Below are 24,794 nucleotides of genomic sequence, written 5' to 3' on the forward strand. Positions count from 1 at the left end.
ATCACGTCTGCTAAATTAATGAGCAAATGACATTAGCCAAATAAACTGTAATATGGAGAAATATAATTTCCTCAAAAAGTAGGCACACAGGGTTGATTATCTAATGCTGATTAACAGTGTGTAATTAACTGCCTTATCGCCAGTCCTTGGGACTCACACTACGAAAAGATATTAATATATCAAAAATATGCTTAGCCATAATAAAGTTGTGTAGAAATTTATTTTAACTTGATGTGTTGAGCTCAAGCATTAGCATTCTTTTCAGCATCATTTGATTTGCAGTGTAGTTAAGCTGCTTCTGTGTGGGCAAACTATAAATCACAGTGGGATGTCTGTTTTTTAAACAACTTGAAAGCAGAAAACTATAAAGCCAAAGGGGCCCACACTGTACCACATAATATATACTCAAGTGACCCAAGCTGAGCAGATTTTTAGTCTGTATTTGAATGGGTACAGTACCCTGTGCACTGCTGTTCCATGCTGCGTTTAAGCTACCCGGTCATAGAAAGCCCTTCCGTCCTGTTTCTCCTTCTATCTCTCGGCTTTTCTGTTCCTTTGTTACATTAATACGGCTCCACGGTTTCCTTCCAAAGTCAAGGTTCTTTGAGCTAGCTGATTCCAGCAAACAGTTCAAGACTAGTTTGAGGAAAAGTAAGAAGAGTGAATCATTGTCAACTAAAGCCACAGAGCTTTCAAAGGTGCTGTGCATAACCGCTGAATAGGCCTGTTCTTCATGAAAGCAATGCCTTGACACACTTTTCACAAAACCTCCACAGATGAGGAAGACACTGGATCGCCAGGAAAACAACACATTCCTTCTTTTTTGATAACATAAAAATGCAAGTCTCACAAACTGTATGTGTATTTTGAATGTGTCCATTACTGTCACTATACACTATAGAATATGAGCGTCATACTGAGATCGGTGACCTGAATAAGTGATGGACACATTTTTATTGATCTGAACAAACCCATGACACTGCAGATCAACCTGAGCAGTTCTGAATGATAGCTTTTAAAGGAATACTGTCTCATTTTCCTAAACTCTATCTGCTGCTAGTCCTGGGTGATATCTCAAATTATACAACAGTTAGTTCCGGCCACGCAAGCAATCTTATTAAGAAGCGCTCTAACCGTGCTGTTATTTCACCATAACATCACGGTTTTTTGACAAACACTATATCACACCGCTGAGACGCCGTTGCTAAGCAACGACTTTGACAGCTCTAGGAGATGCTCAAGCCATTTGAACGTTTTTACTTCTTACTTTGTGCACAAACAGAAAATGGATACCTTTAACATCACATTTGACCTACAGCCGATTTGGTCAGACTCTAAAGATGAGACTACACTAGATTCCCAAACTATCAGTTGGTCTGTGTGGAGCTGAAGAACAAACTGCCGGCTGTGCAGCGAGTGAGTGGAGTTTGTTACTGTGACGTAGCAAAAAGCTGTTTGTTAAGGAACTATAATTTGGCGGATGTAACTGCTAATATTAAAACATATTAAATGCCACGTTCACAGCCCAATTTATTAATTTCTCACTTTATTTATTTAACTGTTGTATAAAAGCAACAGAACACTCGAGGTTGTGTGTTAAAAGCAAATAACATCACAGCTGTGATGAGCTACGGTGACCAAATCACAGCCGTGATGTTATTTCGCGATAACACACTCCCTCTTGTGTTCCATTGCTTAAATAATTGACATTACATTATCTTGCTACAAAAATGGAATTGTCAATTATATACTTTCTATATTATCTTTAGCTCATATGTTTTTTTACTATTAATTGTTGTAATAAAAATCTTTAATGAAAACCACATATTGAATCACGTGTCAGGCTCCAGTCTTCGCAGGCCAAAACATTGCAGACTTCAGCATGCTGCCTCATTAAACACACCTGATTCAGCTCATCAGCTAATTACCAAGGCCTTCATGAACTGAATTCAGAGCATTAGACTAGGGTAATCGCTAATATCTGCAACACTTTGGCCTGGAAGGTCCCCAGTTTGACACACCTGTATTAAATAATATGATACTGTGCACCTCAACACCTTTTGCTGACAAAATATTTGAAGTCTTGTTTTGAAAGTGACATGTACTGCAGACATGTGCCTTTGTGAGCTCCTGCTGGTGTGGGTTCATGGTTGTTTCTTCTCTTTGAATGACAAACACAAAATCAACTTGCATGCTAATAGCTTCAGACTGCTAAACAAGAGTGAGGTCCAAATACATGTCTACATGGCTTACAAATAAAAAAAGAGATGTCTTCTTTTGTTTTTGGAACCTGTGATCATCCGTGATAACAGACCATATGCAACAGAAAGGCAGACAGAGAGTAGGACAAATTTTAATGTTTGGATCATGAATTGCACTGTGCAACAGCCAGAGAGCACCCTTTATTTATTTTTTTTACATAAATGCCTTTATTACAGCTTTGAGGTGAGTTGCTTTTAGTTTTTTTAAGAAGTCTGCAGGGATATTTTCCCACACCTCCAAAGTTCAGTCTTAGAAGTTGGTTGCACTTTCTGCTTCTCAGAATCAAAGTAAAACCAAACTTGTTCAATGATGCTGAGGTCTGGACTCTGGAGTGGTCAGTGCATTGTTCTGAGAACAGTAGCAAGCTTCTTTGTTTTTGCTTTTTTGTTTTATTTGTCTTCTTTTCTCAGTAAGAGCTTCTTGACAGCTACACATCCTTTCAGTCTCATAACATTGAGCTGTCCTCTCACAGTAGACGGATGGACAGAAAGCTATGGACTTTTTCAGATCTGAGGCAAGAATGAATTTTGATTTTCTCTTCTTTCTCAAAGATAAGAGCTTTAAGCACTGTTTATCTGATAGGGACAGGTTTAGTGGTCTGCTAGGCCATGCCCTGTTGTTAGGAGTCCTATTCTATTTCTTTTGATCATTTTTTAACTATTGTTAAAAAACTCTTGTTTTTTCATGTATTTTCCTTTGACTTTTCCCGTCCATACACAAGTAGATTATTCATATCTATGTCTTCAGAAATATCTCCTAAAAATGAATAACTTGTATTTAATGGGCCTTTTGACTGGAAATTAAATGAATGAAAAGTGGTCTCTGACTTTTGCACAGTACAGTATGTGGCCCAAAATGTATCTGGCCCGCATTATTCATGCTACCCCAATATGTTACACATTTCATTATCAGCGTCATCATCTTCTTCGTCTGACTGGAACCATAAAACTTTCCATAAACAGCATCAATGTTCAGCACGACGTGTGCAGCTGAGCACATGGACATCATTCAATGCCATTTCTCTATTTCTTCCTATCACTCGGGCAAAGCTTGTTCCTTCAACAGCAAACATCACCAGAACATGCGCACAATATCAGCTGTGATAGCTGTAATAGGTGACTGCTGTTTGATGAGAACACAAGATTAATTGCAAGGGGCTGTCAATGGAGGCCAGGAGGTCAGTAATGGAGATTCCAGCACAGCACGGGTGAGGAACGGCATGATGGTAGACCAACACAGACTCTGCAGTGGCGGTGCATTCATTCTCTGCTGCTGTAATTATGGAGATAGTGCTTTATGTCATTTCATTCATATCTCAGATGAGAATGATCAATCTCAGTGAGTGAACGCAACGAACAAAGATTCCCATTTTGCCCAGCCCTATTAATGTTGCATGCACCAGTTTCACAGTATACACATTCTGTAAAGCAGAAATGGAAATCTTTATTAACCTTTACATTTAGCTTTAACATGAAGATACAGTAAACCACAGGCTTTGCATAAATGGCACATCAAGTAATGCACACTGTGCAACTAATCTGTTGAAAATGCAAATTTCCACTTTCAAGAATGTGTGGAGTTCTACTCCAATGAATATGTATATTTCTATGAATTTGTGAATGTAGTTTCATGAATATGTGGATTTCTACTGTTACGAATATGTGCAATTCATTACTATAGATTTCTGCTGTTATGAGCATAAAGATTTCTACTGAATATGAATTCTTTGAATGCGTGCATTCTTTGGTTATGAATGTGTAGCTTCTATTGTTATGAATATGTGAAATTTTATGAATGTTATGAATATGTATATTTCTACTGTTACGAGTATGCAGATTTCTACTATGATGAATATGTGTAATAATGTCTAAAGGTTTGAATACATAGGATTCTGTGTCTTCTATTGTTATAGAAATGTGTATGTCTACTGTTATGAATATGTGGAATTAAATGCATATGTAGACTGTACTGTTATGGTTTTGCATGTTTCTGTTCTTATAAGTATGTAGATTTCCACAGTTTTGAATATGTGGAATTCTGCTGTTATGAATAAGCCAATTTCTCTACTCTACTAGATGTGTATGTGGATCCCACTGTAGAAGGACTGTAGTTGCTGTAAATTGATCTGTTGGATTAAAGGGAAATGTGGAATTCTACCATTAGGAATATGAGGAATTCTAGTAATAAGTAGATTGTCACTGTTTTGAATATGCATATTTCTACTGTTATGAGTGTGGATTTCTACTGTTATGAATATGTGGAAATCTGCTGTTCTGAATATGTGGGATTCTATGTTATGAGTACACAGTCCTGCAGTCATGAATCTGAGGAATTCTATAAATGTGTGGATTCTACTGTTTTGAATAAATCAGCTTCTACTTTTATGTATACGTTGATCCTTCTGTATAAGGACTGAGGTTGGTGTAAATGGATCTGTTGGATTACATGGAAATGTGGAATTCTACCATTTGGGATATGTGGAATTCTTTATCTATGTCGATGCTCACTGTTATGAATAATTATATGAATGTGTGAATTCTAGTGTTGTAAACATGGATATTTCTACTGGTGGAATTCTACCATTAGGAAAATGTGGAATACTTTAACTGTGCGGATTTCTACTGTTATGAATCTGTGGAATTTTATGAATGTGTGTATTCTACTGTTAAGAATAAATAAATTTCCACTCTTATGTATACACTGATCCTCCTGTATAAGGACTGTAGTTGGTGTAAATGGATCTGTCAGATTAAACAGAAATGTGGAACTCTACCATTTGGGATATGTGGAATTCTATAACAATGTATATTCTCACTGTTATGAGGAAATATGAATGTGTGGATTCTAGTCTTATGAACATGTATATTTCTACTGGTGGAATTCTATCATTAGAAAAATGTGGAATACTTTACATATGTGGATTTCTGCTGTTATGAATCTGTGGGATTCTTTGAATGTGCAGACTCTCCTGTTATGAACATGTGAACTTCAGTTCTCCTGTGTTTGTGGATCCCACTGCAGAAGGACTGTAGTTGCTGTAAATAGATGTGATGGATTAAAGGGCAAAGCCTGGTCAGTCACGCCCTAACTCCACTGCATACTGATCTGTCCATGGGTGCTGAGCCCTCCCTCTCCATCTGAGGCTCAACTTCACTCATCATCTCCTGTAGCAAGGACAGGGTTAAGCGCGCTTCGCTTGCGCTGCCAAACGTCTGCACAGTGCAGGTGCCACCGCGGGAGTTTAGGACCGGAATGCCACTGCGGTCTTCCCTCAAGGAATTCCACAAGTCTCTGGATTACTCTTTGTCAGCTTCTCAATCTTCTTTTTTTTTCATCTCGTGCGTAAATGTGCTGCGTCGTGGTGGATGATGGAACGTGACGCGCAGCGACGGAGCTGAACCCGGAGCTCGGACACAGCTGCAGAGTTTGGCGTTGTTGTCTTTTTTCCTTTTCGTCGCTTTTGGGGTTGATTTCGGGGATGCAGGCGTCTCCTTTTGTGCGTTGCAGCGTCGTGCACGCGGCTGCTTCCCGCGCCTTTCGCACACGAGCGAAAATAATATTGAGCAAATGTTTAAAGCCTTTTTAAAATACAGGTAACCTGTTTTTTTTTTCTTCCTGCAAAGAGATGCAAAACGACGTTGTTTTTGCAACACGTGCACACGCGCGCGGAAACACTGTCTGTAACTTTGGAGTTTTTTGGGTTTTTTTCGCACAGAGCCACAAGGCGAAGGGAAGGTTGTTGGCGGTTGCGCTGCTCGCGCGGACACCCACCGTCGTCGTGGTGGTGTTTTTTCTTGTTTTTTCACCCCCCTCTTCTCCACGCTCGAGCTCTCCACACCTCGGGCTCGCGCTGAGCAATGACGGCTCGAGGGCTCGCGCTGCTGCCCCTGCCCCTGCTGCTGCTGCTCTTCTTACCCTTCCTCGTGCTCCTTCTCGCCCCCGCCGCGTGCCTCGCGCACCCGCAGCCGTGCCAGGTGCTGAAGCGCGTGGGCCACACGGTGCGAGTGGGAGCCCTGCACCTGCAGCCCCGCGCGGTCCGGCAGCAGCACGGCCTCAGGAGGAAAACTTTCGACCGCGAGTGGGAGTGGGAGTGGGAGCGGGAGCGGGAGCGAGACATGGGCCACACGGAGCTGGAAGTAACGGCCAAAAGCGGGAACGAGCTGGGCGCGAGGGCCGTCAGGACCAGAGGCTCGAGCGGCGGCAGCCAAAAAGGCGCGAAAAGTAAGAACGCGCTCAAACAAGTGGAGACGGAGAGCGCGTTTGTGCCCAGAGACTCCATCCTGCTGGCGACCGAGACGCTCAACCGCCTGCCGGGTCTGTTACCCTACAACCTGTCGCTGGAGATAGTAATGGCGGTCGAAGCTGGACTAGGGGAGCTACCGGCCTTCTCCTTCTCTTCCTCCTCCTCCTCTTCCTCCTCGACGCCGGTGTGCGCCGACCCGGTGTCTTTTCTTCACAGCGTTTGCCACACGGTCATCGTCCAAGGAGTCGCTGCCATCATGGCGTTCCCTCAAAACAGGGACGAGTTAGTCAAGTTGGAGTTTATTTCCTCGTCGCTTCAGATTCCGGTCGTGAGCGTCGTTCAGAAAGAGTTCAAACGACAGAGTCAGGTAGGGGCACCTGTTTTTGTCTCATGTTCCGGACCATGCTAGCACAAATTGTGTAAAACTGAGGTGTTTTCATGTGTGTTGCTATCAGTAAAGGGACTGTGTGTTGAGGCCTCGAGGGGCCATGACTGTAAGTCCGAGTGTACACAGCTTAAGGCTCGATACGATTTTCGATTCATTTTCGATATTTTATGTTTTGTGTCAGTGTCTCGGTTCTACAGAGCTGCGATTTTCGATTTGATTTATATACTACACAATTTTTCTCAGCTCAGAAAAATACACATTTTATTTAAGAATAAAAGATCTTTGTGCGTAATAGTGAACAGTGCAGGCGGGCTATAAACAATACAAAAACAGACAGGATGGACCCAGATGGTTGATTTTATTGTCAGTTGTTTCCACTAGAGAGGCACCGAATCAGGAATTGTGGGCTGATGCCAGTGTCCAGTATTGTTTGTGTAGCCAGCTGTTGATCTTAGGCCTGTTACAATTATTGCATAATTTCCTACTCGCAGTTTTTTTAATGATCACAATTATTTAAGCTGACTGAAGTAAAAGTCGTTAGATTGACTTAAGTAGATAGTCGTGAGCAAATAAATGTAAATAAAAAGTTGGTGCTCTAGCGTGTTGAGAGCAGCGTGAGTGATATTTATTTGTTAGCTATGTAGCAATACTATCATTTTTTCATGTATGAGAAAAGCTTTTTTTTTTGCTAATATTTTCACTCAAAAATGAGTTTTGCTTGACTCCACACAATTCTGTGTAAACGAACACACTTAAAAAAGATGCATCTTCAGGGTTTTTTAGTAAAGGGAATTGTTCTGTTTAGAATCATAAGTCCTGTATAGAACCTTTTGCATGCTTAATGGTTCTTTGCATAGTGAAATGGTTCTTCAGACTGATTGAGAATGTGTTGCATATGGTTCTATATAGAACCTTTTTGAAGATGGTTCTATACATCACCAAAATGGGTTCTTCTGTTCTTACAACACACTTTAAAAAGATGTCGCTTTCAAGAGTTCTTTAGTAAAGAACATGGTTCTATTTAGAAATCTTTTGCATGATTAAAGAGTTCTTAGCATGGTGAAATGTTCTTCAGATTGATATACAATGTGCTATAGATGGTTCTGTGTAGAACCGTTTTTGAAAAGGGTTCCATATAGCACCAAAAAGGGTTCTGCTGTTGTTAGGATGTTAAGCCCATAGCCATAGAAGAACCCTTTTGGTGATACATAGAACCATCTATAGCACATTCTCTGTCATTCTGAAGAACCATCTTTTTTTAAGTGTGTTGGCAAAAATATATTTTTCAGACAGTGCAACCAGTACTAGATACTAAATAAACACTGCTAGGAAGCAAGATGGCTAATCAGCCTGTTGGGCCACTTTAGGCTCGTACTTTAAGACAAGACAGTTAAATTGTTGATCGCAATTATTTGTCATAAATTATCGCCAGCTAAAAATTAATGACTGTGACAGCCCTAGATGATCCTGATACATTAATGACATAGAAATTTAGATCCACCTGGAATAAGATTAAGATCTGTTTGTATAGGATTATAAGTGTGGTAAAATCAATAAAATGCAGAGATTTTAGCGTGTTAAAAGTCCTTGCCTAAAAGTGTTCTTTCAGAGTACGATTAATGCTTCATCAAATATGTAGTGCTACAGATTTTTTTTGAGCAATGAACTACCAGTCTAATATATTTTTGACATCATCATGCTTTCCTGGGTTTAAAAAAAGACGGCTTTATTGGCAACACAGTTTTACATTTACAGTACACCTTGTACATTGTTTTATTTCTATTTTTTCCTTTTGTATTGAAATTAGGGATGTACAAAGATGTCAGAATCATATTTCCATCAGCAAATGTTTGATTAAAATATATATATATTCGTTAGGATCGATGTTTAACGATTTCACAAAGCTTCACAAATGTAATATCTTCTGATACTGGTGGTCGTCCAGATCCCTTTGCCCAGCACAGACAGCCTTCCTCTTTGAATGTTTTGTGCTATGTCCAAATCTGCTTTCCAGTTGGTGCATTTTTATTGAATTTTCTCGAAAATGCACGCTGCACACTCTTGTTTGACTGTGTTCGAGCATATTCTAACACACAAAATGCCTTTTCATTTCTAGTGAATGCCATTCTTTAACCTGAAAAAAAACATTAAAAATTAAACTTGGTTAGTTTTTACAAATTTTGTTAAAATTTGCGATCATTTGAGGGAGAATTGGCTATGTTATTAGACTACGAAATTATGTCAATTTCTTTGGGACACCCTGTATATCACCATTGACAGATATGTACATGGAACACTATCGGACATTGGACATTCCTGTAGCCATGCAGCTCTAATTGAAATCTTTACATGCTAAATTTGTATTATTTAGGTAATTTTTATAGTTAATTTTTCTGATTTTAATGAAACAGATGGCAACAGAAGAACTGTATTTATCATCAGCACAACGAATACAACGCAGGAGACTGCACCTCAAATGTAGTGGAGGTGTAGTTGGACTTACATCTGAGAAGTGATGCCTTGTGACCGGCATTTAAGTTCTCAAGTGGTTTTTCTGTTAGTTATTCTTGGATGCATGAATTGTGTATATGTATGAATCACAGAGGAGTATGATGGAGTGACCACTGATGTAGTGGTTAAGTTCTCATGTGGCTTTTCTGTCAGTTATTTTTGGGTGTGCATGAATTGTGTATATGAATGAATCAGAGAGGCACACGATGCATATGCATGAACAAGGGCCTCAACATCTGCTGCAGCATTCGCAGTAATACAACAGGTTGGGAGCCCCAGAGGCTGATTAAGAACGCATGCCACTTGGATTCACTAGTACATATTAGGCCACTCTATCAGTCTGAGCTCTGTATATACCTTTGTACACCTGCCCATAACTGAAAACCAGCTGAAATTAGCCCCATGTGAGCCTACGATCACTATGCCCAGTGCTAACTGTCAGCTAGGGAGGTAGAAGGCCCCCCAGCATTGCACTGCAGAGCAGTGGAACAATGTTCTCTGGAGTAATGGAGCTCAATCCAATATCTTTGTTTATTTATATAGCGCTTCTTACAGCAAGTGTTGTCACAAAGCAGCTTTACAGAAAAATCTGAATCTGCAAGCCCCCATGACCAAGAACCGATCCCCCTCTGGTCGACACCACATAGCAAAACAATAACACATGAAAAGGCACAATAATACAAACAACTTGTTTAATTCTACAAAATAAAAGGAAATGTCAGAGTAAAACATAATTCTGTTTTTTGAACATTAAACCACACAAATGTTATAAGTGGGTTTCAGTAGGATAAAAGAACTAAGAGAGCGTGTAGAAAATGGGCCCTTTAACCACCACATTTGCCTTGCTCAAGATTTCAATATTCAGTATGTCAAAGTTACGTTTCCTACCAGAGAATCGTTTAGAATGTATAAAGTTAAGTCATATTTTCCTAAAAGCACAAAATCTGTGCTCTTTTCTATGCCCTTTTAAACCTGACCTGTTATTTTTTGCACAATTCCCACAGGCCATGTTTCAGGCAGTCAGATTACTTGAAGTTAGCACCATCTTCTGGTCAGACAGGTCTTTGTTTACATGTGTCCAGGTGAAAGCTGGACCAACTTGAATTCCATAAAATATCTACGGGTTCGTCCATCAACACCAAATATGAATTGATGTCTGCGATTGTTGGACGAAAATTTTTCTTGACCTTTGACAGTCCCTGTTAAGATCCTTGTTTGCAGTGGTGACTTGTATTGACTGAAGACAGATAAAGCAGAGCACTAGGTGTCTGTACACCACTTTAATTTATTAACATATTTTTGCTGACTGTATCTGTTTGTTCTGTCTGTTTGTTCCCTTCAGACCCTTTTTCTCTTATCTTCACTCATTGATATAGCTCTCAGACAAGAGCTGTGTGGCTAATGTAGCTTAATTAGCGATGAAATCTGAGTAATCTGATGAAATCTGGGCACCCTTAGCACTATCAAAGCCAGTGAAAGCCATTAGCTCAAAAAGTTAACAGCATCCGCAACTGGTCTAGTATAGTGTGAATTGGCATGGTTTGGTCAGTAAGCTGGAGATACAGAATAGATTCCTATAACATGCTCATGTGTCATAGCATGGCATGTTACACAAATATAACATGACAGTTAAAAGCAATTTACCATTTATAAAAGCAACTTGGGGAGAATATAGCTGGAGAGGCAAGAGTCACTGTGTTGTAGTATATTAAAAATAACAAGGAGGATATTAGAGACATACAGTAATGCTAAAAACTGGTAATTAAGTCTTTTAATATTGAGCATCAGCCCATTTTGAGTCTGATTCAATATGTTTCATTAGGACTGGGGAATATAATAATATGTATGCTTATTGTGATAAATAATACCACAATGCAATATGCTTATCTGAACATATTGTGTATATTGTCATTACTTCAGTATGTATATTGTGTATATCGTGTATATTGTTCGTACATAAAAACAATGCTAATTTAGTCCCATTTTACTGGATTTAGTGCAACACAGTGTGGGAAATATTGAATAAAAATCATTGTGTTCAGTTTTTGATAGTATTTTTTTAATGTAGCACTACTGGCTCTTTTTTCTCTGTTTAAACTGATCAGATGTTTGAAAAAAATAAATGTCATCTATCAAGATATAATATTTTTGCCACCCACCTCTATTTTTTACAGCTAATATAGCTACAAAGTGCACTTTTTACACACAATAAACATAGTAAAATCCATCCAGTTTTTGTAAAAGATGTTGCTAATTATTTTTAAATGTCACAGAAAATCACTTCATTTTTAGTACATGATTAACCACAGTGGAAACCTCATTTTCATTTTAAATTGCTTCCATGTTGCAGACATTTAAACTGCTTGTTAACTTCTGAAAACATGCCTTGCTGTTGCAAGAAGTGGATAATATTTGTTTGTCACCCCTACAACAGTGGCATAAATAGAGCACAATGGAATAAAATAAGGATCAGAAGTGAATCAGGCTTAATATAGCCAGTATCCATTTATTAAACTATGCCTGGATCAGCTCTAATTCTAATTCTTAAAACTTTTGTTGCCGTTACCTCTGATTTTACATTAAGATGGCCATGAATACCTGTAGTCTTAATGCTGTACAGCCTTATTCTTTGGCTTAACGTGTTCAGGCACAGTGTTTATGATTTGGTCTGATTAAGCCTGTAACAAGTATGACATAATATCCTAAACACGTTTTTTTGAGATGAACGCAGTTATTTGGACTGATCACAGATTTTCCACAATCGTGTGTATGTGACAACAAACAGAATGAGAATTGTGTATATTTTTATTTGTTGAGGCAAGTGCATGTAAATAAAAGTAATGCATTTATTGAGACACTTCATGGGTCTTATGAAAGCAAAAGGTTAACCTTTTGACTATTTCTATAATGCGGTTGGTGGGCAATGGTGCATAATGTTTGTTTATTTGAGCTCAAGCTGTGTCTGTTGATGGCTAGGAAGCAAATTTGACCACTTTATAGTTGTACTTTGATAATTAACAATAAACAAAAAAAGACAAATTGTTAATTGTAATTATTTATAGTAAAATATAAATTTATATATTAAATAATCTTCAGCTAAAATTTTGTGACAGGCCTAGTCTTATTTGAGATGTTTTGTCTAGTATGTTGCATAGTAGAGCCAGAACACTGCATCTACTTATTCTTATTCTATATCCTTTGATTTATATTTGAGAAGCAGTTATGTGAGACCTGGTTTTTGAAGACCTTTTTGTAAAGAGTGTTATTTTAAATAATACAAACACCTCAGTGATGAAATATCAGGGAATTGTTATGACAGTTTCAGTGAGCAAGCAAGCTTAACTGGCTTGACGAATTAGCATATGTCAAACAGATGAAACCATCTTGGACCAAATTCATCATCATCAGAACTATAGCACATGTCAAACATGGCTTTTGTCCTTTGTGTGATGTAGATTGAATATTATTTATTCATTGCAAACATTTAGTAAGACAGGGACATCCACAGGTAAAATCTTATTCAGCATCAGATGGCTATTCAAAAAGACTGTCTATAAAGTGTTGCTGGTAATTGCACTTATCTGGCAGGCTAGGTCAATGGGGTAGTCTTCATAATAACTTGTAAAGTGAAAACAAATCTTCCTTTGTTTAGACTTCTTGAAATAAATCCATGGAAAACATTTCTTTAATCAGTTACCATTAGCCTGTTTTCAGCTGTCACTTAAACACAGCTCCCGAGGGAAATTAAACAGATCAGCTAAGCGTTTCATCCAGTCTCTGTGAAGGACTTGCTCTTCTAAGAAGGGCGATATGAGGTTATTGATTGAGTATTATTCTACTGATCTACTAGACCAATGTTGGGATCTCAAAACTGACTTTTGCTGTGGAAAAATGCAAAACTCTACCAAAACAATCTGAATCTGATGTCTGCAACAGTTGGAAATGAGCAGAAACTCCCTAGCAGGGTTTTGGAAGGTCAATTAAGATTATAACGCTTTGCTTTATTGGAGAGACCTTAACATCTTTCACCCCACCTGCAGAGTGTCGTCAGAATACCCAAAACACAACAAACAAATCATTTAGACCACTGAGTTGTATTAATTACTGATCCAAAATATGGCAAGCTATTACAGGTAATTGCTCACATTGTCTTTGAATACAGAAAGCAGCCTAATGCAATCAAATACAATTATACTGTCTCAAAGTTAATGAAAACACAGAGTAAAAGGATGAATACAAAACTGGTTGCTGTCTTCATCGGGCTAGTAAGTGTGTTTATGTTTATAGGGCTGCTCACTGATCTGTACAATACACCAGATGCCATTGCTAATCAAATACTGTATTATAATGCAAAAACTTTATGTCTACTGGAAAGAAAAAGTATATACTAGTTGTGAAAATATAAATATATCTGAACATGCAAGCAAATAGTCCACTGTTACCTAGAGGGTAAGCCACCTTCATTTTTTCGGTAATGATTTTCTCTCTCATTTCCACCCAACAGAACTTCCTTCATTTCCAGATGGCCATGCAGAATCCCCCAACTCCTCAGGCAGATCTAATCTTCTCTCTCCTGTCCATTAATAATTGGTATGATGTCAGCCTGTTGATGTGTCAGGAACTAAATGTTTCCAGATTTGTATTCCTGCTCCGCAACAACTCCAGATTTCACCTAGGATCTGTTGTAAACATTTCCATTACCAACAGCAGTAACAAAGGTGACTTTCAGACATTGCTGCAGGGTCATCTGGACTCCATCAAGGACTCTACGTCCACCATAGTGACCTTTGGATGTGATATCCGGGACATAAAAAGGATTTTTACAACTGTAGCAAAGTTTGGGTTAATGCTGCCTGACTACCACTGGATTTTAGGCGATTCCCAAAATGTGGAGGAGTTAAGGACAGAGGGGCTGCCGATGGGCCTTCTGGCACATGGGCGAATGGGGCAGCCCTCTCTGGACCACTACGTCCAGGATGCGTTGGAGCTTGTCACGAGGGCTGTTGGTTCGGCTGCAATGGTTTCTCCAGAGCTCGCGCTCATTCCTGGCATCACAAACTGCATGGCAATTGAGGAGAAAAATCTCACCTCAGGAAAATTTCTGTCCAGGTATTTTTTGTGCATGTCCTAACCTCTGGCTTACTTTCACTGTCTTAAATGTGAAGCTTCACTTGATGCATTTTGTAGTGAGAAATTATGGCAAAGTATTTTAAGCTTCGCACTATGCCATTTAACCACATAAACTGCTAATCTTTAAATTCTCAATATGTTGTAGTTGTTATTTTCATTTTCACCCAATTCAAATTTGTTAACTGCAGTTTGTAACTTGGAATTTAGTATGTTCCTCATGGTAAGTGTCTTCATAACAGTAGCATAGTAGATAGAATCTGTTGGAGATAAACCCACATACCTATTGATTGTGACCAAATTACATCACCAGTCCATACATTCATAAATATTCATTTTTATGTAATTTTATGTTTTAAATGTACTAAAAACTGATCAACCCTCAAACATTCCAGATTTATAAACACAGTCTTGTGTCAGCATTACTGCAAAATCTAAAGACATACAACAATTTCCTGAGCTCATAATTTGATAAAGCAACATCACACTATTGTGAAATGCCTAGGGCGATGCCTGGGGCCTGCCAGCATTTTTCCATACAGATCACAAACAACTTGGCAGAATATAAAATGGCTGACCATGTCCTGTCATGACTAAAGGTAAGATAAGTGCCACTCTGACACAAGGTTATCTCTGAAAGAGCACGCAGAATAACATTTTGGCCATGACCTTACTTCAGAAGTAGATTTTCAAATGCACACATCATAGTAGGGAAAAAAGGTGAATTTTGTTCTTTTTTATACAATGACAGCAAAACGTATTGATATGCTGGCAAAACACTGCATATGTTCCAACGAAATGTTAGATGTTTATGCCTTTTGGTTTGGTGGAAAAGCGAGTTACATCTGTAATACCATAAAGGTGTGTGACATTAGAGATGTAACGTTTCCCTACAATCTCTGAATGACAGGATGCTGCTGACTGTATGCCTATATATCTGCTAAAGATCATCCTTTACATCTAAAGGTAAAAAGTTGTGTGATGTGATGGAGGGCAAAATTTGCTCCTTCCGGATAAGCCCAGAGAAGAAGAAAAAGCACAACCTGGTAGATGGGAAGTATTATCATAGTGAGTAGACAGAAAGCTGACAGGGAAAAACACAAGGAGTTGTAGTGCATGACTTTATGCAGGTAGCTGACACAGTCAAAGAAGCAGCATATCATCTGCAGCCTCTCAAGATGCACAGTGTCAAGCAAGCCTCTGGCTCGTCCTGTCCAACTGCCACAGGGGCTTCATTATAGATACTCAACTCTGTTCTCATTGCAGATTTAACAAGTGTTACCTCTGCCTCCACTGCTGTGAAACGTAAAAACTGAAATACTGTGGAAAGAAAGAAGAGACAGGGGCATTGAAATTGTTTTGTGTTTTCTTTTGCTCCAGGTTCATGGCCAACATGTCGTTTGATGGGCTAAGTGGGTACGTTCATGTTCGAGAGGAATCTACCGTCATCTCAGAAAGCCATCACTTTATTTGGAACTTGCAGCACGACCCTATAGGAAATCCCATGTGGACTCGGCTTGGTAGCTGGAAGCAGGGGAAAGTAGTAATGGACTATGGAGCTTGGTCCAGCAAGAGGCAGTCTTACCCTGGGGGCGACTGGAGGCATTCCTCAAGGCTGCACTTGCGGGTAGTCACCCTGGTAGAACATCCTTTTGTGTTCACCCGTGAGGTGGATGAGGACGGCCAGTGCCCCGCAGGGCAGCTTTGCCTGGACCCACTAACGAACAGTACAGCTCTGCTGGAGAGCCTTTTTCAGGGCCTTCAGGGGGGCAATGACACTGTGCCCATGGAACTGAAAAAATGCTGTTACGGCTACTGCATTGACTTGCTGGAAAAGTTAGCTGAGGATATGGGCTTTGACTTTGACCTCTACATTGTGGGGGATGGAAAATATGGCGCCTACAAGAACGGCCGCTGGACAGGTCTAGTGGGGGACCTCATGAGTGGGGCGGCACACCTGGCAGTCACCTCCTTTAGCATCAACTCAGCTCGCAGTCAGGTGATCGACTTCACCAGCCCATTCTTCTCCACCAGCCTAGGTATCCTGGTCAGGACTAGAGATACAGCTGCACCAATCGGAGCCTTCATGTGGCCTCTGCATTGGAGTATGTGGCTTGGAATATTCGTGTCCCTACACGTGACGGCGGTGTTTCTTACTCTGTATGAGTGGAAGAGTCCTTTTGGGATGACCCCAAAGGGAAGGAACAGGGACAGAGTTTTTTCCTTTTCCTCAGCACTTAATGTTTGCTACGCCATCTTGTTCGGAAGGACAGCTGCCATTAAGCCGCCAAAGTGCTGGACGGGCCGATTTCTCATGAACCTTTGGGCCATTTTTTGTCTGTTTTGTCTGTCTACATACACAGCCAATCTAGCCGCCGTAATGGTTGGAGAAAAAACCTACGAGCAGCTCTCAGGTATACACGATCCGAAGGTAAGAGTTTTATTTTTCTTTTTTAAATGTCTCGAGGGTGGATACACTTTATTTTCTGAGGGTGAAGTGGTCATATGTTGTTGGTGCTAATGGTAATGGTTCTCTTTTTTAAGCTCCATCATCCATCACAGGGTTTCCGGTTTGGGACAGTGCGGGAGAGCAGTGCTGAGGATTATGTGAAGAAAAGCTTTCCGGAGATGCACGAATACATGAGGCGATATAATGTTCCTACAACCCCCGATGGAATAGACCACCTTAAGTGAGTCATAATCTTGAAAGCAAAGGAGAATAGATCACAGCTTCGGACATGCAATGTACTGAACGTTCTAAAGTTGTCCTCTACCATGTCCATTTAGTGTTATATATGACATATATGACATAGCTCTCGGATAGCTAAGGGTTACACCAGTACTTAAGAGAAGAAATTAATCATTGCACATTGCATTATAGTTAAGGCTTTGAGATAGTCAGCAACTTTATTAAACAATACCTGTCACAGAACAAGTGTCACAATATGATATGATACAATTACAAAACACTCCTGACTTACCTTAAACATTAGTCTTAAAAACTACAGAAATGTTGGGGAGCATGATAATGTTTACCATTTTGTTTAAGTTTAAAAAATACAGGAATAATAAATAAATAATGTGGAGGGGGTGTTGATCAGAGCACAAGGATGCAGAAGAGTGAACTTTCTGCACTTTTAATTACAAAAAACAGCAGCACAGGAAGCAGTAGTCAGTATTTGGGCAAATATGCGTGTGTTAGACAACAAAATGTTTTCTAAGATCAAATATATTTTCAGATCACTTCATGTCTCGAAAGTGGTTACTTTTCAAACACTGCAAAATGGTATCTTGTCAAGTGAAGTTTTTTTTCAAGCAATTTTAAAGCTTTTTTTTGTTCTGACAGCAATTGTGTATCACAGTAACATCATCTGTTTAGTTTTTAAGAGTGTTACAACACAAAGCAACTCTACAAACACATAACCTAAATGCTGACAGCTAAGCTCTAATTACAGGATTTACAAACTGTTACCTCACTACAACTGTAAACTAAAACAATGATGATTACATTAGATTACATTCAACTTTGTCAGTGTGCAGAGTATAGGTACAGAGCCAGTGAACAGGTACAGAAGTGCAAATACAGTATTATTTACATATAAAGTGCAAAGAGCCTAAACGACAATTGACAGCTACAGTATGTACAAATAAGGATGGTAGAGTGGTAAAAAAAAATATAAATGGTGCAAATATAAATATAATATACACATATATAGAGTGAGTGTAGAGAATGCAAATGTAGGTAGTATGTACTGTTAGAGCAGCATATCACTGCTGTCAAAACAAAACCTTGTATTTTCATTTTTGCAGTTTTTGACATAATTTGAAAAAACCTGTTGTCCTTTACATTGCGTGAAGATTTGAATGGACCAATAAAATGGACCAATAAAAGTCAAAATGTCTTGGAAAAAAGTCTGGTTCCATCCACTTACATTAAAAATACAGTATATTTTTTCCTTCTGCTGTAAAGTTACAATTTTGGAGATACAAGGTTTTGTTTCGACAGCAGCGATATGTAAAGCGATAAGTATGCAGAGTGCAGTAACTGTCTTTGCAAATATGAATGGTGCAGTCATAGACTGTGCAAATATTAATAGTGCAATAATACGAGGATGCTCTGTTGTTATACATTAGAACATAATACCTAATTAACAAAGATAATATAAGCCTTAACAGCCGTTTAATATACTGCATTCTTGCAAACACATGATGCACAGAAGGAACCAGAGTGAAACTGTGCAATGCAGTTGTTTATACAAATAATAATAATAAACAAAGGACTAAATCCTAACTATCAGAGCGTGCTTGCTATGAGCTGTGTGTTGTAAACGTCGCTCTCTGAATGCAGTATTAGTTTCACTCGGGCATTAAGCTTTGAGCTGTGCAAAAGTAAATTCATAAATATCAACAGAGCCACTGACTTATCCATGATATATTGCCATATTCATATTTTGAACATAGCCCTAATTATAATACACAGGGTGCCCAGACTGTACTTTGGAGCGCAGCATCCACAAGCAAAATGGATTTTTCCTGATTGCATCACCTGAATGCATGCCTTGCCACTCTTTAGTGTGCCCTTTTGATCTTTCACAACCTCTGCAGATGGATTTAGGCACTGTCCTCAAATCACACCTTGTGCTTCCAAAATATTGCTAGTGTGTATTTTATAAATCCCCCAAACAGCATAGCCATCATGGAGTTCTGTACAGTTCTTTGTTGTACATAAAATGCAGTGCAGGTCCTTCCTAAAATCCAACTGCAAACTGTGTTTCCAAGATAACATGCTTTTGGAATTGCACAGGATAAATTTGTGCATATCTGCTCCCTAGAAACTTGGTTTGTGACATGCTAATCCTTTTTACCATCTAGCCTTATAGGCATTTCATTGAATGGAAGTTTTGTCCTGTGGAACACATTAAAGTCAACACTATGTAATCTTGTCAAAGAGCAGTATGACGTTGCTTGTAATCAGAGATGGACATGTAAAAACAGCAGAATGTGCTTCTGCGATAGTGCACTCCTTTTGAGAGAACTGTCAATACGTAAATCAGCTGCATGAATCGAAAGCAGTAAATGGCTGCATGTAATAGGTATGTTCCATATGCTATTTACAGAGATGATCCTCAGAAACTTGATGCTTTTATCATGGACAAAGCCCTCTTAGACTATGAAGTGTCTATTGATGCTGACTGCAAAACACTCACAGTGGGGAAGCCATTTGCGATTGAAGGCAAGTAGATCAATGGTTTCTTTCTTAAGTTGTACCAAATCCTTACTTTCAGCTATAGATGAGCTACATAATTATGCCTCAAGCCCTTACAACAATGTAAATAACAAGTACAAGAGGCATATAATGTTTAGTGTTAACTAATCAGTTTTCCATTAGTTATTTGGTGAATATTTCTTATACTTGTAGTGCAGAGTTAACAAACAGAAAATGTATAGTATCCAATGTGCTACAAGTATAATGAGTAGTATTCAACAAATTATTGAGGTTTTCATTAAAATACGTCTGAGAATATAAAGCCTGCATGACATAGTGTTACCTTTCTAGTCTGAGTAACACAAAGATCACAGGAAAGATATGGATATAAGCTAGAGATTGCACAATACCAAAATGACACTGAAGTCGTGTGTATCGGCAGATACTGATACAGAAACAGTATTTGTTATTTTTTAATATTTCTAAGCTTTAAACTTAGCTATATTTAATATTTAATAGAATCTTTAACTGAAGTACATCGCCTGAGGGGAATTCCATTGTTTTTTAAAAATCATTAAGATGTAAACAAAGTCATTTGACATGAATGCTCAGTTCTAGAGAAACTTACAGATCAGAATTGTTCACAGTGGTGGTGATAGGAACCAAATGTCTGAAGAGTTTAATGCCGTTAAAGCTTACTACACAAAATGGTTATGAATACACTGTCTGATGTCTGAGTGGTACATGCAGGGTGTTCTAAAACGAAATAATATCCAAAGAAAACCAATTTACCACTGTTTTACCATGATCAGCATTACATATGAAACTCAAAAGACATCATTGCGGTCCCTGGTTCCTATCACCATTGTAAAAATATCTGAGAAGGTCAGTTTCTCTGCAATTAGCCATTTCACACCAACACAGTCTGAATGACTTTGTTTACATTTCAACTGTTAAATTCCACAGAAATTTAGAAAAATCTGTGGACTCCCAAGCAGCTTAATTAAACTGTACTACCCAAGAGGAAACAAATAGCCCGCAACACAGCTTATATTAAAACTGCAGATGTTTATTATTCAGTCAAACTCATCTCTTCAAGAAACACCCATAAATATGTTACATTAATTATAATGTTATACTTAGCTAACTACTTATGCTTATGTTACTGGTAAGCTATATTTGGCTACTGTTGCTATCACATGACCATGTTACTTTGCCTTACGTTGCACTGCACTACAGGTAAATGTGTGATATTTCAGTTTGAAACAGATTTGTTCTTTTTCCCTCTTATATCTGATCCAACATGTAACTGGTATACATGTCTACATACTCTAGCTAAAAGTTACATCTACTTCAGATTCTTTGTGCATTATTTATATAACCCAAGACCTTTCCTATAATTTAATTCACAGGCTATGGCATTGGTCTCAAACAGAATTCTCCTCTGACTTCAAACATCTCTGAGTTGGTCAGTCAGTACAAGTCAGATGGATTTATGGACATGCTTCATGATAAGTGGTACAAAGTGGTCCCCTGTGGAAAAAGAAGTTTTGCTGTCACAGAGGTAAGAGAAATCAGTAGTGCTTTTAATTGTACATTCTATCATATCAACTGAAGTGATGCTGGGTTTGGAGCTCTAAGGGGCTGTGTTTATCTTTGAACATATTCTAATGTGTATTTTGTGATATCCAGACTTTACAGATGGGGATCAAACACTTCTCAGGGTTATTTGTAATGCTCTGCGTGGGTGTTGCCTTGTCTCTCCTCACCACTATTGCTGAACACATTGTCCATCGCTGGGTGATACCCAGAATGCAGAACAAGCCACAGTACCAGTACTGGCTTCACACAAGTCAAGTGAGTCCATTTGTCTTCTTTCACATTGACTACATTAACTATAATCGAATAACATAACAGTGATGTATTAGAGCTATAAAGGAGTACTGTGTAGATAAAAGGTAACAGTATTTGCATATTCTCAATTGGCGTTTCCTCATTTTCTTTTATTACATTTAATATGATTGTCTTGTCAGAGATTACATCGAGCACTTAACCCGACCTTCAATGAAGACAAATTAGCAACTGTTGCAAAACCAGAAAAAAGGTAAGGAGTTAATTATTGCACAGCATGTACTGAGATCTGTTTCTCTGCCCACTAATTAACACAGAAACAAACACAGCAAGTGGTTTAGACTTTATGCTGGAAGTATATGTCGCTGACTTTTTTCTTTATACAAGCAGAGGAAAACAAATGTTATGCTTGCTCGTTAACAATAGGAATGTCAGCAGCAAACAGATTGTACAATTCTATGTGGCAATTTGAACTAATAGATGTTGAGTTTGAGCCAAAATAAACTTTAAAATTCTGCCTCTTTGGGCTCAGTGTGCTGCTGAACCAGAAGGTTATGAAGAGATATATACATGACACTGTGAACCCTTAGAATCTGCAGAGAATTTGCCATGCTTATGTATTTTCCTCCCATTAAAAAAAAATCTGAAAAAAGTTTAAATTGATTCAGACCTGTTGATACAGCATGTAAACCAAATGAGCCTTTTGTTCATTAAGGAATTCATTCTGTACACAAAATTAAATGCATAATTATGATTACATTAGTATAGCAAAACAAAAACAATAACTTGACAAAAACAATAGGGATTAAAGGGGAATTCCACTTATTTGTCTTTTTTTCATAAACAAAGTAATTCAGAGTGGTTTATATATATATATGTGTGTGTGTGTGTGTGTGTGTGTGTGTGTGTGTGCGTGTGTTTGTATCGCTGCTGTCGGAAGAAAACCCTTTAGTTGTTTTTCAGTTTTTGACATAATTTTAAAATCGCTGTTGCTCTTTACATTGTGTGTAAATTTCATTAAGAATGGACCAAATAAAACGGCCCAGAATGACTTGGAAAAAGTCTGGTTCCATTGACTTACATTAAAAGTATGTTTTTTGCTTCTCCTGTAAAGTTATCATTTTGGAGATCTGTGGAATTCCTCTTCAAATATGCAGACATGGGGACAGACTATTAAAACCTTTTATTTCTTGACTCTACAAATAGGTGTAACATTGGAAATAACCAACAACCTCTGTGGAATACCTCTGAGAATTCCATATGCACTCGGCAGCACCTGTCCAATCAGGAGGGGCAGCAGAACGACTTGGAGTGTTTACAGTGCAAAGAGCTCCCTCCCCCGCAAGTGAAAAGACAGCTTCCCCTACAGGCCACCTCCAACGGGAAAACAGACTTGCTGGGCCTGGCACGCAACCCCATCGTGCAGGAGCTGACGGACTTGGAGTCACAGATCCAGATCATCAAACAGCAGCTGCAGCTAGCCATGAAGAAAAAAAAGGAACTGGAGCAGTATCAGCAAACAAAAATGGCAAGTGAGCCCTAGAGCTTTTGGAGCTCTTTTTGTGGCTCGACTCTTGTGCACTTGCAGCATTCAAACACTCGGACCTAATGGTGGATTAATTCAATTCTGCTTCCTAAGGGGCAAGGCTGTCTCAGTGTTCCTCTGCACATGTGTTTTTAAAAAAAAAGCAGTGTTATTTTTCTCTATTTATTTACTTTGACTATCACACTGGACCAACTGCTCCAATGTGAAAAAGGATGCTGATGAGAGACAAAAGGATCAAGAAATTTGGATACAGCAAGCATTTTCCTAGAGCTTTGCTTTCACTGGTACTGTAGCGTATGTTTGTGTGGGACTGCTCTGAAGACAGTTTGACTGTCCAAGGGGAAAGCGTTCTGTGTATCAAAGCGACAGCCATTTATTTAAGGTGTCAAAGTGTGATGTATGGTAGCCCCTCCTGCATATTGATATAAAGCGCTAAACCGTTTTACAGAGGAAAGCATGATTGCTGTCACTTGGTTTGCAATGGGGGAGTCTCAACTGTGAACTGTTAAAGGGTTTACAGTCAATTAAAAAGAAGCTTTGACATACCTTTACATTTGAGATGGTGAAAGCCCATCATTCATTTACACTGAAATTGGTTTGGTGGATTTATGGTACTCAATTTTTTCTGCGAAGAAACAAACCTCATTTACAAACCTCATAACAAAGGGTGGATAAATATTTCAGTACCTGATTTTAAGGCAACGTTTGCATCACAGTGGTCTAACAGTCCCACCTCATCTCAAGCTTTGTGCTGCTTCAGCACATGTGTATAGACTGTATGCATCTTAATCCCTGTGGATATGCAGGCTTCAGAGCAAACCCTTCATATTCAGTGTGGTATAATGAGCCAAGCTTGAAGGCAGAGCATGAGCAGTAAAAACTCCTTCAAGTACTATAACCAGTAAGATCATACTTTGACAGAATAGTGCTTGTTCTACAAACAACAGTGAAACCCTTCGTTATAGTATTCAAACTGAATCTCCTACACAGGTTTCCAAGGTAGATGTTTCATTTTCATAACTCAAACTCTCACAATGCTAAAAAGGACAGTTTGCAATCCGACTAAGTTTCAAAATCAGCAGCCATTTGGCAAAACTATCAATACTGAAGTGTACGAAACAAGACTGTACTTTGTGTAACTGACCTTGGCCTATCCATGTTCTATCCATAAATGCATTCTTTCATAGCAATAGTTGCAAGGCTGGACAAGCTCTATAGAATGTTGGCAAAAATTCTGTTCAACCTAAAGAAAGCGCATAAAAGACACATACTCAGTAATAAAGTATAACTCAAATTTCAATACAGTTGTTTTCAGGGACACTTTAAAGTACTGTCACTGTACTTTAGTGTAACAATTTGTAGTTTCATCAGAGATTTTTTTTTACATACACAGAACAGCTTGGGTTCCTTAAGGTCCAACTACACTATTATATTTGTGATTCTTGCATTTCTTTTTTAAAATCTGTCTTTGTGTAAAAGTATTTTTTATCAACCAGTAGTTTTAAAATATTTGTTATAAATAAATCTAGGCATATGGCGATAGGTGAAATATTAGGCTATTTTAATCATTTAACATCTGTAATTTCTTGAAACACTTCTTATTTTTTAAAGAAAAAAGTATCACAGTAATAGGTCGATGAGTAACACATACAAACTTAGA

The 24,794-nt window shown here is 38.6% G+C and overlaps 1 protein-coding gene across 1 annotated transcript; it reads left to right on the plus strand.

Moving 5' to 3' along the window:
• The first annotated feature begins 6,119 nt into the window (after positions 1-6,119).
• On the plus strand, positions 6,120-23,131 carry grin3a (glutamate receptor, ionotropic, N-methyl-D-aspartate 3A). The gene is made up of 9 exons (XM_036595105.1): positions 6,120-6,872; positions 13,909-14,513; positions 15,912-16,962; positions 17,076-17,221; positions 19,649-19,764; positions 21,150-21,301; positions 21,430-21,594; positions 21,771-21,841; positions 22,795-23,131. Exons 1-9 carry the CDS (start codon positions 6,120-6,122, stop codon positions 23,129-23,131), a joined length of 3,396 nt encoding a protein of 1,131 aa, XP_036450998.1.
• The last annotated feature ends 1,663 nt before the right edge of the window (positions 23,132-24,794 follow it).

The sequence above is a fragment of the Colossoma macropomum genome, unplaced genomic scaffold (assembly GCF_904425465.1).
Source record: "Colossoma macropomum unplaced genomic scaffold, Colossoma_macropomum, whole genome shotgun sequence".
NCBI lineage: Eukaryota > Metazoa > Chordata > Actinopteri > Characiformes > Serrasalmidae > Colossoma > Colossoma macropomum.

What these genes read in the sequence shown, in the direction of transcription:
- grin3a (XM_036595105.1), top strand. Translation starts at nt 6,120, where the DNA reads ATGACGGCTCGAGGGCTCGCGCTGCTGCCCCTGCCCCTGCTGCTGCTG. An exon ending in TCAGGAAAATTTCTGTCCAG is followed by an intron (nt 14,514 to 15,911) that starts GTATTTTTTGTG and finishes CTTTTGCTCCAG; the next exon opens with GTTCATGGCCAACATGTCGT. An exon ending in GTTGCAAAACCAGAAAAAAG is followed by an intron (nt 21,842 to 22,794) that starts GTAAGGAGTTAA and finishes CTCTACAAATAG; the next exon opens with GTGTAACATTGGAAATAACC.